The sequence below is a fragment of the Ogataea angusta genome (assembly GCF_019207475.1).
Source record: "Ogataea angusta isolate 61-244 chromosome Unknown 61-244_NODE_8_length_553539_cov_90.782090, whole genome shotgun sequence".
NCBI lineage: Eukaryota > Fungi > Ascomycota > Pichiomycetes > Pichiales > Pichiaceae > Ogataea > Ogataea angusta.
In genome coordinates, this window is record NW_025065222.1 from 481,946 (window position 1) to 495,550 (window position 13,605).

At 48.0% G+C, this 13,605-nt stretch overlaps 10 protein-coding genes across 10 annotated transcripts; 5 read left to right on the forward strand and 5 right to left on the reverse strand.

Annotated features, from left to right (window-relative positions):
- Positions 1-175: 175 nt before the first annotated feature.
- On the forward strand, positions 176-1,014 carry KL928_004117 (uncharacterized protein; the record flags this gene model as incomplete). The annotated part of the gene is made up of 2 exons (XM_043204780.1): positions 176-774; positions 843-1,014. 2 exons carry the CDS (start codon positions 176-178, stop codon positions 1,012-1,014), a joined length of 771 nt encoding a protein of 256 aa, XP_043058811.1.
- A 42-nt stretch (positions 1,015-1,056) lies between these two features.
- KL928_004118 (uncharacterized protein) lies at positions 1,057-2,301 on the reverse strand (the record flags this gene model as incomplete). Its single annotated transcript, XM_043204781.1, has 2 exons — positions 1,057-1,363; positions 1,718-2,301. The coding sequence occupies 2 exons, from the start codon at positions 2,299-2,301 to the stop codon at positions 1,057-1,059; spliced, it is 891 nt and encodes a 296-aa protein (XP_043058812.1).
- Positions 2,302-2,358: 57 nt separating this feature from the next.
- On the forward strand, positions 2,359-3,345 carry KL928_004119 (uncharacterized protein; the record flags this gene model as incomplete). Its single annotated transcript, XM_043204782.1, has 1 exon — positions 2,359-3,345. The coding sequence occupies one exon, from the start codon at positions 2,359-2,361 to the stop codon at positions 3,343-3,345; it is 987 nt and encodes a 328-aa protein (XP_043058813.1).
- A 49-nt stretch (positions 3,346-3,394) lies between these two features.
- On the forward strand, positions 3,395-4,765 carry KL928_004120 (uncharacterized protein; the record flags this gene model as incomplete). The annotated part of the gene is made up of 1 exon (XM_043204784.1): positions 3,395-4,765. One exon carries the CDS (start codon positions 3,395-3,397, stop codon positions 4,763-4,765), a length of 1,371 nt encoding a protein of 456 aa, XP_043058814.1.
- Positions 4,766-4,792: 27 nt separating this feature from the next.
- On the reverse strand, positions 4,793-5,089 carry KL928_004121 (uncharacterized protein; the record flags this gene model as incomplete). The annotated part of the gene is made up of 1 exon (XM_043204785.1): positions 4,793-5,089. The coding sequence occupies one exon, from the start codon at positions 5,087-5,089 to the stop codon at positions 4,793-4,795; it is 297 nt and encodes a 98-aa protein (XP_043058815.1).
- Positions 5,090-6,257: 1,168 nt separating this feature from the next.
- KL928_004122 (uncharacterized protein) lies at positions 6,258-8,198 on the forward strand (the record flags this gene model as incomplete). Its single annotated transcript, XM_043204786.1, has 1 exon — positions 6,258-8,198. The coding sequence occupies one exon, from the start codon at positions 6,258-6,260 to the stop codon at positions 8,196-8,198; it is 1,941 nt and encodes a 646-aa protein (XP_043058816.1).
- An 86-nt stretch (positions 8,199-8,284) lies between these two features.
- On the reverse strand, positions 8,285-9,127 carry KL928_004123 (uncharacterized protein; the record flags this gene model as incomplete). The annotated part of the gene is made up of 1 exon (XM_043204787.1): positions 8,285-9,127. The coding sequence occupies one exon, from the start codon at positions 9,125-9,127 to the stop codon at positions 8,285-8,287; it is 843 nt and encodes a 280-aa protein (XP_043058817.1).
- A 386-nt stretch (positions 9,128-9,513) lies between these two features.
- On the reverse strand, positions 9,514-11,826 carry KL928_004124 (uncharacterized protein; the record flags this gene model as incomplete). Its single annotated transcript, XM_043204788.1, has 1 exon — positions 9,514-11,826. The coding sequence occupies one exon, from the start codon at positions 11,824-11,826 to the stop codon at positions 9,514-9,516; it is 2,313 nt and encodes a 770-aa protein (XP_043058818.1).
- A 281-nt stretch (positions 11,827-12,107) lies between these two features.
- KL928_004125 (uncharacterized protein) lies at positions 12,108-12,824 on the forward strand (the record flags this gene model as incomplete). The annotated part of the gene is made up of 1 exon (XM_043204789.1): positions 12,108-12,824. One exon carries the CDS (start codon positions 12,108-12,110, stop codon positions 12,822-12,824), a length of 717 nt encoding a protein of 238 aa, XP_043058819.1.
- A 31-nt stretch (positions 12,825-12,855) lies between these two features.
- On the reverse strand, positions 12,856-13,596 carry KL928_004126 (uncharacterized protein; the record flags this gene model as incomplete). The annotated part of the gene is made up of 1 exon (XM_043204790.1): positions 12,856-13,596. The coding sequence occupies one exon, from the start codon at positions 13,594-13,596 to the stop codon at positions 12,856-12,858; it is 741 nt and encodes a 246-aa protein (XP_043058820.1).
- Between the last annotated feature and the right edge of the window lie 9 nt (positions 13,597-13,605).

A 13,605-nucleotide genomic window follows, 5' to 3' on the forward strand; every position in this document is an offset into this window, starting at 1 on the left:
CAGCTAACGGGCCTACCACGGTTCTGCCACGTCGTCCCCGTACATCTCTGTCTCCTTGTTGATGCTCTGGTAGCAGCGCAGTGTGCGCCTGTGATTATTCTGCCCCCACTCTGCTAAATGACTAAGGACACTTAATTAAATTCACTTAATTCAAATAAACTATTTATTATTTTTCATGCTCGAACAAGTGAAGGAGCGCCTGCTGCTGCTGTTCCGCACGGGAAAATACGCCCAGTTGGCGCCCGAGGACCTGGAAAAGGTGTACCAGGTCTCCAAGACGTTTCTACGGCTGAATGAGTCACGGCTCGCCCCGCTGGAGTACTACACCCTCCTGGAATTGCACTATTTCCTTTGTCTGTTGACGACAAGGGACACCGAGGCAAAGACGGCGCTGGACCGGTTCAGCGACAAGTTTGAGGCCAAGGATAGTGAGAAGCTGGTTGTTCTCAAGAGCTATTACGTCGAAATCCTCGGCAAGAAGGACGCCCTCGAATATTTGGAGAAGGCGGCCGTGCCGTTGATCCAGACAAGGCCAAGTCTAACGGCAGAGCCTGTTCAGCACCACGAGAAAGACCTGCGGCAGATCGAAAAGCGGAAAGTGGCGCTCAAAAGCGACTCGCGCGCCAGCTACATCAAAAACCTGCTTGAATATATTAACGATACTCCGCTGGACTACGAGTCGTGGATGGAGCTGGCAGAACAATACGTTGCTCTCGGCGAATACGAAAAAGCATACGACTGCGTCCAGGAGGTGCTTGTGGGTGTTCCTGCCGCGTACGTGGTCTGGTGTCGTGCGGGAGAGCTCTGTCGCCTGATGTTTCTTCGCGACGGACGCGGTAAAGAGGTGCTGCAGCAGGCGACGAGGTCCTTCATGCGCGCGATCGAGCTCTGCGAGCTCCACACGCGCAGCTGGTGCGGTCTGCTGGCGGCTGCGAGAGACTTAAAGGACCAGAAGCTGGAAGCTATTGCCAGAAACAAGCTGGAGCAAATAGTGGAGGAGGGCCGCACAAATGACACAGATGTGGGGAGAATCCGGGAAGTGCTCGCACTCGTTGGCTAGGCGATGGCGCAACATCGGGCCTCCTGCTTGGTGGCGCGGACCTGCTGTTTCTCGGAGTACCTGCTCTGTGGGGGCCCCCACAGCTCCGGAATGAGCCCGTCGCGTGTCGTTTCGGTGTATTTGATGATCATGAGCGAGCTGTTGGACGCATTGATGCGCTCGCGGGCAAGCTCTTGCTTCAGCCGGTTGTTGTACTGGTTCAGTCTTTCCAGCTTCATGTTCTTCATCTTGTTCAGCTGGACGATTCTCAGCAGCTTCTCGTGTTCTGGGTCTGTGGCGTTGCCAGACGCCTTGAATGGGCTTCTTTGCGCGTTCAATTCCATCGTTGCCACGGTAGCGTACTTTGGAAGTCCTAATATATTTGCTTCAAACAAGTCTAATTAGCTTGTATCAGGTTTGCGTCCCAACAATACCGTGTGCGGCTGTGCGGCTCGCGGCGTGGTGTAGTGTGAATCAAACTGTTGCAACACATGTCTGCGCATTGCCATATCCAGGCTGTTGTGTGTCCGTTTTGGGAACGCGCCGTAGCATTTGTAACCACTATTACAGTTCCATACCTAATATAACAGAGAATTGGAAATAGATTTATTCAGAGCCCCACGCAAGAAAGAGAAAAAAAAAACCCGATTCTATCCCCCCACCATCTGCTCCTTCGACTCCAGCTTGATGCTTGCAAGATGCTCTTTAGTGTCCTTCTCCTGAACCTCCTCGGCTTCGTCCTGGCCGCAACCGCAGTCGTAGTCCTCTAGAATGTTGGAGCAGTCGTACTCCTGCTTGTGAAGTCTCAAATTCACCTGGTTATGAATGTGGCAGCCCCATAGAGCAGCGGTTTTTCGCGAGCTCAGCTGTGGAGGGTATTTGTCCAAGAGCACAGCAAAGTGGCGGGCGCAGTCTCCACACGGGTACACAAGGGCAAACGAGCGAATGTAGTCCGCGAGGTGCTGTTTTTGTTCGGGCGTCGGCGTCTCTGGGTATCTGGCCAGAATGGTGTGGAATAACTTCCAGGAGGCATTTCCTAGCTCCGCTTTGAGCGTCTCGTTGGCCATTTTGGGCATGAAAGGCACCGTGTTTTTGGCTTCGACCGGCTGTGTCTTGTGCGAAATCGGCACGGGGGCATCGAGTTGGCTTTCCGATAAAGAGTTATTGGCAACGGCAATAACTAGTATCACCAAGATCACCACGGTGCCAAAAAGCACGCCTGGCGATTTTTTGTACGAGCGCAAAAGTCGTGAGATATTCATTGGTAATGTGGTTGATATTATTTCTAAGGAATTTTAATTTTGGTTTAATTTATTTTTATGTCAGATCGAGTCCCCAAATATAACTCCATCGACTCGTTTCAGATCGACGCCGCGCGCCAGATGCACCGGCTCACAACGAGAAGCAGAGTGCCAATACGTCCTCCGGTACGCAGGACGCCCGAACAGAAGGCCAAACTGCCAGTCTCAACAGATTCTCCCAGTTGCGCCTCTTGTGGTACTGTTATAACCCCGGGCCCTGTGGCCACGCTGCCCATCAAGGACACTCCCAGTATCAAGGTCGGGGAGTTTAAGATATATACCGCACGCCACCCGATTCTCAATGCCACCGAGATCGACGAGTTCGAGTCGATCCTCAACCTGCCCGTTCCTGAAATGATCTTTGGAAATAACCGAGTTCGTATCAGCCACCCGAAGCTCGAGATCGATTTTTGCGCGCTGGATGCGCTCAAACTCGTGGAGTCGAACCCTTCAAACCTGATACAGGTCAGCTACGCCTCTGAGTGGGTGAAGAGCCGCCAACATAAGCACCACAACAATTCGGATGTCGTGCTCGAGATGTACAAACCGTTCGACTGGACCTACACAACGCCGTACAAGGGCACAGTAACGGGGACGACACTTACACGTGACGACGAAATGACGATTCCTTTGGAAAAACTACAGCGACAGGACCCAATTTTGTTTTTCGATGAGATGGTGCTGTACGAGGACGAGCTGGGCGATAATGGCATTTCGGTGCTGAGCATCAAGATCAGAGTTATGCATTCGTGCTTGCTCCTGTTGCAGCGGTTATTTGTGCGCGTCGACAACGTTCTACTAAGAATATGCGACACGCGAGTCTACATTGATTTCGAGGACGACCTGGTTATCCGGGAGTTCAAACAGCAGGAGCTCGAGTACGACAAGTTATTCCGTCTATGCACCGGCAACGACCCGCGCAAGATGATGCGCGACATCAACTGGTGTTCGCAAAGACTGCCGGTGGTCAAGGTCGAGCGCGAGTTTGCCAAACTGACTACATAACTGAAGAAAAAAAATATATATATATTATATATATAATCAGAACGGGGTTATGAGGTTATTCCAGCCTCGGCTGATCAGGCTCTTTTCGACACCGAGAGTTGCCGTAATAGGATCCGGCCCTGCAGCGTTCTACACGTCACTCGACATCCTCAAATACGACATCTCTGTGCAGATCGACATGTTTGAAAAAAGGCCGTGTCCGTTTGGACTAGTCCGATTTGGAGTTGCTCCCGACCACCCGGAGGTGAAGAGCTGCCAGGAGCGGTTCCACGATGCCAGCAAGGACCCGCGGTTCCAGTTTTTCGGGAACGTCGAAATTGGCCGCGATATCAAGCTCAAGGAGATCTACGACAACTATGACAGCATCGTCTACGCATATGGGTCCAGCAGGGAGAACAGGCTCGGCATTGCGGGTGAGGACCACCCTGCAGTGATAAACTCCAAGGATTTTGTGGGATGGTACAACGGAGACCCGAGAAATCAGGATCTAAATCCGCCGCTAGATAAGGCCGAACAGGTCACCATCATAGGAAACGGAAATGTGGCAATGGATATAGTGAGGATTCTTCTTGCGCCTGCAGAACACTGGGAAAACACCGATATAGCTCCATATGCACTTGACATGCTGCAGAAATCCATCGTGCGAAATGTCACAGTGAGCGCGCGGCGTGGATTTTTGGAGAGCAAGTTTTCCAACAAGGAGTTCAGAGAATGTTTGGAACTGAACAAGTACGGCGTTGCCTTCACTGGGTGGGGCGCGGAAACGTTTGGGCCAATTCTGGCAAAAATGAGTCTGGGACGGGTCGAAAAAAGGAGGCTACAATTGGTGCAGAAATATTGCCAGCCCGCTGCAGAGGGCAAGTCGTGGAAGCTTGACTATCTGCAGACGCCGCTGGGGATCAAAGTCAACCCAAAAGAGCCTTCTCTGTTGAAAGAGACCATATTCCGGAAAAACCGAATCTTAGGGTCAGGAGAAATCGTGCCCGCCGAAGAGCTCAATTCCGTGTCGAACCAGCTACTGATACTGTGCATAGGCTACAAGGGCGAACCACTGGCCGAGTTCGACGAGCTCAACATCCCATTCGATGCCAACCGTGGAGCAATCCCCAACAAGGAAGGCCGCATTGAAGGTGTGGAACGGTCGTATTGCGTGGGGTGGATCGCCAATGCATCCCGCGGATCGATCAATTCTACAGTCGCAGACAGCAGTGTGGTTGCTGGCCACATAGTAGCCGACCTTGCTAAAATAGAGGACACAGCCAAGAAAGGGAGAGAAGCCATAACCAAGCTGCTTGCGCAAAGAAACGTGAAAGCGATCCGCTGGGACGACTGGGTCAGAATCGAGCAGTATGAGCGGTCGCAAGGCCGCAAGCTCACAGATTTCCAGTCTATGCTGAAGGTATGTAACGATGGCTCATGAATTCAATTGCTATAAAGTCTAATCATTCTAATGCTCTTTGTGGTGGGACAAGTGGAAGTAGTACTCCAAACCGTAACCAACAGCGAGGAAGAAAAGCGAGGCGTGCAACAATGGAGCTCCAGAGCCCGTGTCGAAGTACTTTTGTCTGTACAATCCCAATGGGCTCTTAGCTTTTGGGAAAGAGGCCTCACCTCTTGGCAGTTTGGAGTAGAACGACACAATGTGTTGCATTCTCTTGGCAGCAGGGTTGGAGCCCAGGTTCGAGGCGGAAGCGACCTTGGGTGGGATCAACGTGGTCAAGTTTCTTCTGAAAACAAAGGACATGGTGGCGATGTGTTTGCACAAGTTTTCGTAATTTTGGAAAAATTCGCGGGCCAGTTTTTAATTGGGTTGGCATAAAAGAAACGCACACGTGCACGACGTATATAAATCTTGGCTCACGACAACAGATTGTGTTGTGTTATTTAGATCGACAATTACTTAACCCACCGTGGAAGAGTAATGAAGTTGTGGAATACACAGAAAAGCCTGCAAAACAACAACACAGATACGAGGCGGAGACGCTGCTAGTTTTGTAGCGAGATACGCCCCACATGCCAATATGGCGTTAAAATTGTAAACCCGATCCGGGGGTTGTTTTGTGGTGAACTGAATGCTAGTGAACGTTCTGCGAAAATCGTGAATATGGCAAGTCATGGATCTGCCCAGTTTTAACTTGTGGTAGGCTCCCGCTAGATGTGGGTAAATGCAGGAATGAAAGGGTGGGGAGTAGATTCACCTCTCGGTTTATTGATCTCTGGGTTGCTAATAATAAAAGGGAACAAATTACTTGCATTTAATACACACGCGATCGATCTCCCATATAGCCTGCATTTCTTACGTATTAGTTCCTACATAATTAGGCTCAAAAATGTCCCCCCGATCTGAGCAGATCTCAGCAATAAATAAATATTGGATCTTAGGGCTCGCAAAAAGGAGGGATGTGAGCTAAAAGGGCACTATTTCCGATAGGCAAGAAACTCGGAAATCGTTTCCTCTCCAATGGGATCATTACACTGCACAAGTCAATCTCCGCCTGCACGATTGAGAGTAGGCCCAGTATGCAATGCATAGCACATCTTGCGTCCCAGTGTAGATTTGTGAAATTATTAATTTTGTGTATTCCGGATATGTGAATGATATCGCAAATTCCTTGTTCCAACTCCCAGCTTTTTATAATCTTTTGTTTGTTGCTATCAGGACGCATACCAACGCATGGCAGGTCACAAAACCCAATATGATTGGACGACCGAACATGGTGGAAAAAACTATAAATTCCTGAGGTGCTGCTCTCGATCTAAAATCAGAAGCTCTGAGAGTTCCATGTTATTCTACCCTATTCCATTAAACTTGAGTTGTGTACACACCGCTTAGTGTATTACCAGATTTTCTGAGAATACTGTCCGTTTCGATTGTTTGTTGCCACATGATACAATCTGAAACAAATCGAACAATGGCATCCTCACCCGTTCATCTTCCACTATCTTCCACCGCTAAATTTCGAGTTGACGATGCCTCATCGTCAAGCCAGATTACCGAATCAGGCCGCTACAGCAACCGCGTGGGCATAAGACCTCTGTTCACACAGAATCAATTGGTCAATAAATCGAAGAGCCCTGAAAGCCCTAAATCAAAATCTCAGCCTGCAAGATCTCCTACTCAGACTACTCCTCGCACCGTCCGGCTGATCAACTATGATAACTATTCCTACTCTCCTACAAACTTTTCAGTATTCCCGGATTTCGATCTTGATACATTGGATGTGTCACAGAATTATGACTTGATTAGCAACAGTAACTACTTTGCCACTTCGGTTGATCCTGGTTCTTCCGGTGTGCAGAAACCCAGCCAACATAGCCACTATCTGTTCCATCCTCTTGCCAATGAGGATTCCAGCGCTAACCGCTGCTCGCTTCCCAACTTGCCTGCTTCCGACCCAATCGTGGAATATCCTTCACTCTACGATTCCAGTTCATCAACTTGCCTGGACACCCTTTCCTCGCCCCCAATGCATCCTTTTTCGTTAAAGACCCGTTCCTGTAGCGAAACTGACACATCAAAGATCCAATTCTCTTCCTTCTTTGAGTTGGACGAAATCAGTGATGTGAGTGACCCGGAAAGTAACGAGTTCGATGACGATGACGACCACGATTACTATAACGACAACACAGATATGAATGAAGCTCAATCCCAATACCTGAGTCCTCCACTGATGAACGATTCCAATCCGGAGATTTTGGAGGCGGATGATGGTTGCAGCTCAAAAAATGTTAGTGTCCAGGAATTTTCCAAGTTTACCCCTAACAATATGGGCTCATGGGCCACCAAACAAGATGAACAAGCTTTGTTGACTCCAGCCAGTTGTTCTCCCACGGAATCCAATTCAGGTTCCGATGCCCCCGTTACACCCACGAACTCTATGGTTTCCAGGAAAAGACTTTTTGATGAAAGAGATGACAAAACAGACTTACAAACAGAATTTGACCATGTTTTCGATTCATTGGTGTTTGATTTGGAGAATAAGGCTTATAGTCAGTACAAGTCATCAGTCAAAATCCCGTTGCCCCCACTTTCACAGTCAAGATACGATAAAATTACTGAGTTAGCAGTAAACAAAAACCTAGATATGGGCCAAGTGGACAATGTTCTCAAATTGTTCAAGTTGCGCAACTTCGATTTGAAGCTTAAACTGCTGTCCAGGGTACTAGGTCAGAGGCGAGAGGAGCATGCTTTCTATCCAGAGCACACCAGCGACAAGGGGTTAGTCCTGACTGAATCCAATGATGGAAGCCTGAGCATACTCGCCAAAACTTATGCTGGTCATGAGGATAGTAGCTCGATAATTGAAAATTCTATCATTTCATGTTTCAAGACTATCAAAGAGTTTGCTATCTACTTCAGGCAGCCAAATGACACGGGATCGAAATCAAAAAAGCCTTCTGCAGGAGCGAAGAAGCAGAGACTGGGAAAATCACGATTGACACATGAAAGTGAGAGTGGAAGCACAAATCATATCAAGAGACCTTTAAATTCGTTTATGTTGTATCGGACATCGATGGTGAAAGCAATTGTTTTACTTTCTTTAATAGACTCATTGTCGTCCTTCGTTTTTAAAAGATTGCAGATGCAATACTCATCCTATGATCCACAGGCAGAACTGGAATATCTCAAGGTGATTGATTCCAACCTTACCGAGTCTCTTGCGCAGGAGTTGAGGCAAGAATGTGTTATCCACAAATACAACCACCACCTGCTCATCCAGATAGTTGCCGTTATGTGGTCAACTGAGCTCAACAGCGTGAAGAAGACATTCATTTCGCTAGCACAATCTGAGAAGAAAATTCATGCCAAATGTTATCCTGACTACAAATACCACCCCCAAAGAAAGGGATGACTTTGCTCGTTTCTAAGTTGCTTGAGTACCTGAGCCGAGTGTAACTATTCTCTATTCTTTTATAGTGGTAAGGTTGACTTAAAATCTCATATTTCAAGCTTTTCCACTTTGGTGCTATCGAAATCGTTCCAACTGGGGAGTCTCATTTTCAGGTTTGGTACGGTCATTTCCGGGTATTTTTCTGCTAACGCGTTCTTCAGCAACTGATACAAAAGCAGATACCCTTCTCCTGTGAAATGGATTCCGTCCAAGATCAAATTTCTGGAGTTTTTCTGCGCGCTATTCTTGGCATAATCTTCATGTGCCGAATACAAATCCACAAATGGGACTTGGTATTTTTCGGCAAGTTGCTTCAGACCATTTGAATATTTCAGGTTTGCCTCGTTCCTACGGAGGATGCCCTTCTCCACATCTCCTGGATTCAGCGATTCCCAGATGTCAGGATAATGGTGGCCGGGGCCAATGATCACCAGCCTGATCTCTCTGTCTAAGATCTGCTTTACGATAAACTCCATATTGTCTAAAAACTCATCATAGGGAACGCCATCGGGTTTTGCCAACGCAGCGTCGTTAGTCCCCAGAAACAGTGTCGCAATCTTGCATTTACTATACGACAGGTCGTGTTCGATGCGCAGCACCTTTTCAATCATGTGTCTCCAGTAATGAGAATTGTACCCGGAAAATCCGCGATTGATGATATCCATGCGTCGAGCGTAGTCATGTTGAAGCTGTCCCATGAAACAAAACTCAAGCGAGCTATGTTCGACAGTGTGGTTGCCGTTCTTATCGTATCCGTCTGCGACAAAATCAGAGATAGGGAATGGATTAGCACATCGTTCGGTGATCGAGTCGCCAATGAGCAGGAACTTTGGGAAATCTAGCGCATACTCATAGTTTTCCGGATATCTGGGTGTTGGTACAATGAGCATTTTGATGTTATCTATTATCTCAGATTCTGTTTAATTACTCCAGCTTTTCGCGATAATGTTTTTGGAAAATTATTTGATCTTCATGTTGGAGAATTGGCTTTACAAAAAGGTAAGTGCTGCTGTTCAGCCGACTAACGCCAGCTCATCAATTCCAAAGGCTTTCACCACTTTGTCCAGAATGTTCATGCGTATTTAAATAACCTCCCACCGCCTCGCCGGCATGCTTCGCAACCTGTTTTGAATTATACACCTACAACAATACACAAAATCAACGCATTTCGACGCCTTTTCTGGCAAGAGTTGAAGCACAGCTTTGGATTCAAGCGCTGAGCTTCCGGATCGATTAATGAATTATATAATGACTATACACGAAAAACCAAGGGCGATTAAAATCGTGACTCCACTACGCTGAATTGCTCAGAGGCCTTTTTGAAAGCCCTGTTGCTGGCCATTGAGACATCATTTGGAAGAGCAAACACCACTTTTTTGGAGTCGTTAAATTTGAAGTCTCCAGAAGTGATATTGGAATCGTATCTCATAATGCTGTAAGAAGCGCTATCGTTTTGCAATGCTTTCTTAAAATTCCAAATGATGGCAAATGGACCCACAGACGTAACGATCGCAGTTGGCTCCTTTTTCTTGGTGTTTCTATTAATGCTGAAGTTGGCCTTGGTGAAGTGAGGTTCGCTACCAGTGGCGTTGCGGATATATGCAAGGTGTTCGGGTCTAAGAGACAGTTTCTTGGGAATGGGTTTGGAATCCTTATCAAACGACTTCTCAAACCCAAGGCTGTTCTTGTTTCTGCCCTGTTTGATCTTCACGTCCAGTAAAAGAAGATATTTGTCGCACGTTGCCAAAACAAACCTTCCGTCGTCGGATGTCGTCAAGCCAACAAACTCGTCGCCGAGAGCTGGAATAAGGGTTTTTGCGTTTTTGCCCAATTTGTCATACAGCTTGATTTCTCCGTTCTTGGTCGATGCAGCAATATATCCGTCCTCTGTCGTTGCGATTTGCGTGAAGTTGGTTTTGGTCTTATACTGTTTGAATTCGCTGTCAACCACTTTTTCGCGCAAACGAGGATCGACCCTGAACAGCGACTGATGCGACAGTCCCAAAAACGTTTGGTCTTCGGTAAGCTCTCCAAACTTTTCATTCGGAGCAAAGTTGACCACCGGAAGCTCAGAATTGTTCTTCTTCAACTCCCAGTCTTCCACAACCTTACCATACTCTAAATCCATCTTGTATAACTTATCCTTGTCGTTCTTATCCTGTAGTATCATAATGGTATCGCCTTTTTGCAGCATCATATTTCCTGGGCTGATAGACTTGCCCTTCTTCGTAGCACTGGATATGTTTTCGATCGCTGTGGAGAACTGAGGCTTGGACTCCTGGTCCATTCGGAAAACTCCCAGTTTGTCTCCACGCGAAACAAACGCCAACTCGTCTTTGTACGCCAGCTTCATGCCGCTATTCACTCCGCTCGCACGGAACCGCCTCATTAATCCATTTTCATCATCTTCATCGCTGTCGCTATCGGCCACAAAAAGCTTGTTGTTTCTGATGCAGGAAGGCTTTTCGTCATCACTCTCATCTTCCGATTCGTCTTCATCAACGTCCATCTCATCTATTTTGAGGTTGTTGATCGCGTCAATCATGAACTGCTGCTCGTCATCTTTTAACTTCACCCAGCTGGTCTTGTTGTTAGTTTCGTACAGACACTTCATGAACGCCTGCTGGAAATCTTCGTAGCTTTCCCTGCTGGGGAACTGAAGCGCCCACGTGAGCACTAATGAGTCTGAGTCCACGTTGAATGTGAGCGAGAGCGAATCAAAGTCAAAAGCCGCGTCAATTGAGTTGGTGATGCTCACATCCACCAGGGTTTTCTTCGTTTCTGGTGATTTCACTTCTATATCGTAGCTCCAGGCATCCTTCTGCAATATTCTGGCGAACGCGGCGGGCGCCTTCAGCTGGTAGTCATCCTTGACCTCATCGTACAGCAAAAGGTCTGCGTTGGTGTAAAACAAGAGCTTTGGGTCAGTAACCTCGAGAGCGTCCTCGAAGTTGTCATCGGAGTCAGAATCGTCTACGGCTTTGCCGGAGTGAATATTGGCAGACGTGCGCAGAGTAGACAATAAGTCGGGATCGTCATCAAACAGTGACTCTCTATCGAAAACAAATTCCTGCAGATCCTCCAGTTTGAGATTTAGGCTCGACTTCTTATACTTTCTCTCGTACTCGCATTTGTACACTGCCAACATGAACTGGTTAATACTTTCAACCGAAACGGACGGATCAACACGAAACTCAAACATGTCGCCAATATCGCCATCCAGATCCTTCCACGCAATGACGTAGGTACCGTGTTTCTGGAACAAACAGATTTTGAGTTTCTCGTCAATCAGGAACGACTTCAGTGAACTGGAGTCTGTTTCAAATTCCTCCTCGTTATCTGAGGCATCCAATTCATCATCATCCAAAAGCCCCTGGCCCTCCTCTCCGGTCTTGTTGATGCTTAATTGGTAGTTGAAGGGCAAGGAGGTCTCCCTAATTGCAACGACTACGTCACTAAAAAGACATTCGTTTTCCGACTTGGGTGACTTTGGAGACCGAATTAAATATAGCTGACCAGAAGGAATCAGAATCAGCTCGTCTGCTGAGGCCTGATTCGCGTTGGACAGCAGCCTTTTGATGATATTCATGGAACAAAAGATTGTTTATTTTTTTTTTTCTGAAGGCGACCTTATCAAGACACCCATACACCGATAGAGCTATTTTGACAGAACAGTGCCACGTCTACGGGGTGGATAGGATCCAGTAGGACAAAGCAGGTTGCTGACGATTTTTCGGCCCAAGGAAGATTTTTGAGCGGAGGTCGATCTTTGAGTACTAGCCAGGTTGCTCCGGTCGCTTTCATACCTCCATCCTTGCACCAGATATGTCAAAAGATATTTTTCAAGATAAAAAAATTCCCTGCCCATAAATGTTTCTACGCCGTTTTAGCAGCTTTACGGCGCCCTTGAAGCGGGCTGACAAGTGGGATCTCCCAGATCTGGAGAAGCTCCCTGGTGGGTTTCGAGGAAAAGTGTACAACCGTCGAGACTGGAAAGAGCACATATCCAGGAACACAGATATATTCGCCAAAGAAGAGGCCCAGAAACCGAAACCACAAATTAAGCTGCCTCCACCGGGATGGCGCAAGGACAAGTCGTTGCCGCTGTATATGAGACAGAAGTATGCTTTGAAAGAAAAAGCGGCGCAGATGGACCTCACAAAAACGAAGAAGCTGTCCAGACAAGCTATTGAGGGAATCCGGGTGTTGCATTCCAAGTACCCTGACGAGCTGCCGAGCTACAAGCTAGCAGAGTTTTTCCAAGTGCCTGTTCTTGCGGTGGCCAAGATCCTGAAGTCGAAATGGACTCCTAAGCCCCACGAGAGAGCCGCGAAGGAGAGAAAATGGGAAGAGCGTGGAAAAGAGCTGCGACGCAAGATCTTTTTGGAAAATCAGCTGGAAAAATTCTTTGAGGCCAAGGAGCAAGAGCTGGGTTTAGAGCTGCCGTATTTCTTCAAGCAGGAGCTGCGGGATTTTGCCAATCTGCACGGATTCAACGACCTAGAGGACCAGTTTTACCATCTGAATGAGATAAGAGTCAAGAGAGAAAAAGAAGCTCCGGCACTAAAGTTGGAGGACGATATATAGAGCGCGCGTGTACATATCAATCATCAATAACCTACCTATTTTTAGCCTGCTGGACGACTCTGCGCAGATCGGCCAGCTCGTCGCGCAGATCATCCACGAGATTCAGTTTGTTGGGGCCCCGGGCGTAGCTGAGGCTTCTTTTGAATAAATACTCGCGGGGGTGGTCTGTGCTCACCATTTCGACGCAATTCTTCAGCTGCTTAACCTGAAAAATCAGCGGCTGCATCTCGCTCACATCGCTGGCCCCGAGTCGGCCGCCAAATGAGGGGACACTATTTTTGTGGTGGTAGCTGCTCACTCGTATCTTGTTGAGTGTATCTTTTAGTCTGTCAAGGTTCTGGCCCAAAATCACCGTTTGCGACAAGTTGAGCTCGTTGTAGTCCCTCCTGGCGACCTCGTCGTCAAAACGCACCCCGCGAGTGTGCTCCTCCTGCACCACCACGTCGTCTTCGTCCGTCTCTGTCGAGCACATGCTGTCCTTATACAGCAGGCCGCGGTAGTTCAGCTCTACCGACGGCACAAACTTGACCTTGTCCACAAGGTTCCCGTACAGAGCGCGCAGATGGCCAAAACAGTGGTTAGCCAGATCCCGCCGCCGTTCGAAGCTCAGCCTGAGCATCGGCTTGATGACCAGCAAAACAACAGCATAGAACGCGGCGAGCCCGTAGCCCGACGACGCAAGCAGCCGCAGCACATACCGCAGCGTCCCGTGCGGCCTCACCGGCGACACAGGCCCTGCGTCTTCTGGGAATGCGATCGCAGCAACAGCCATTAGTTTATC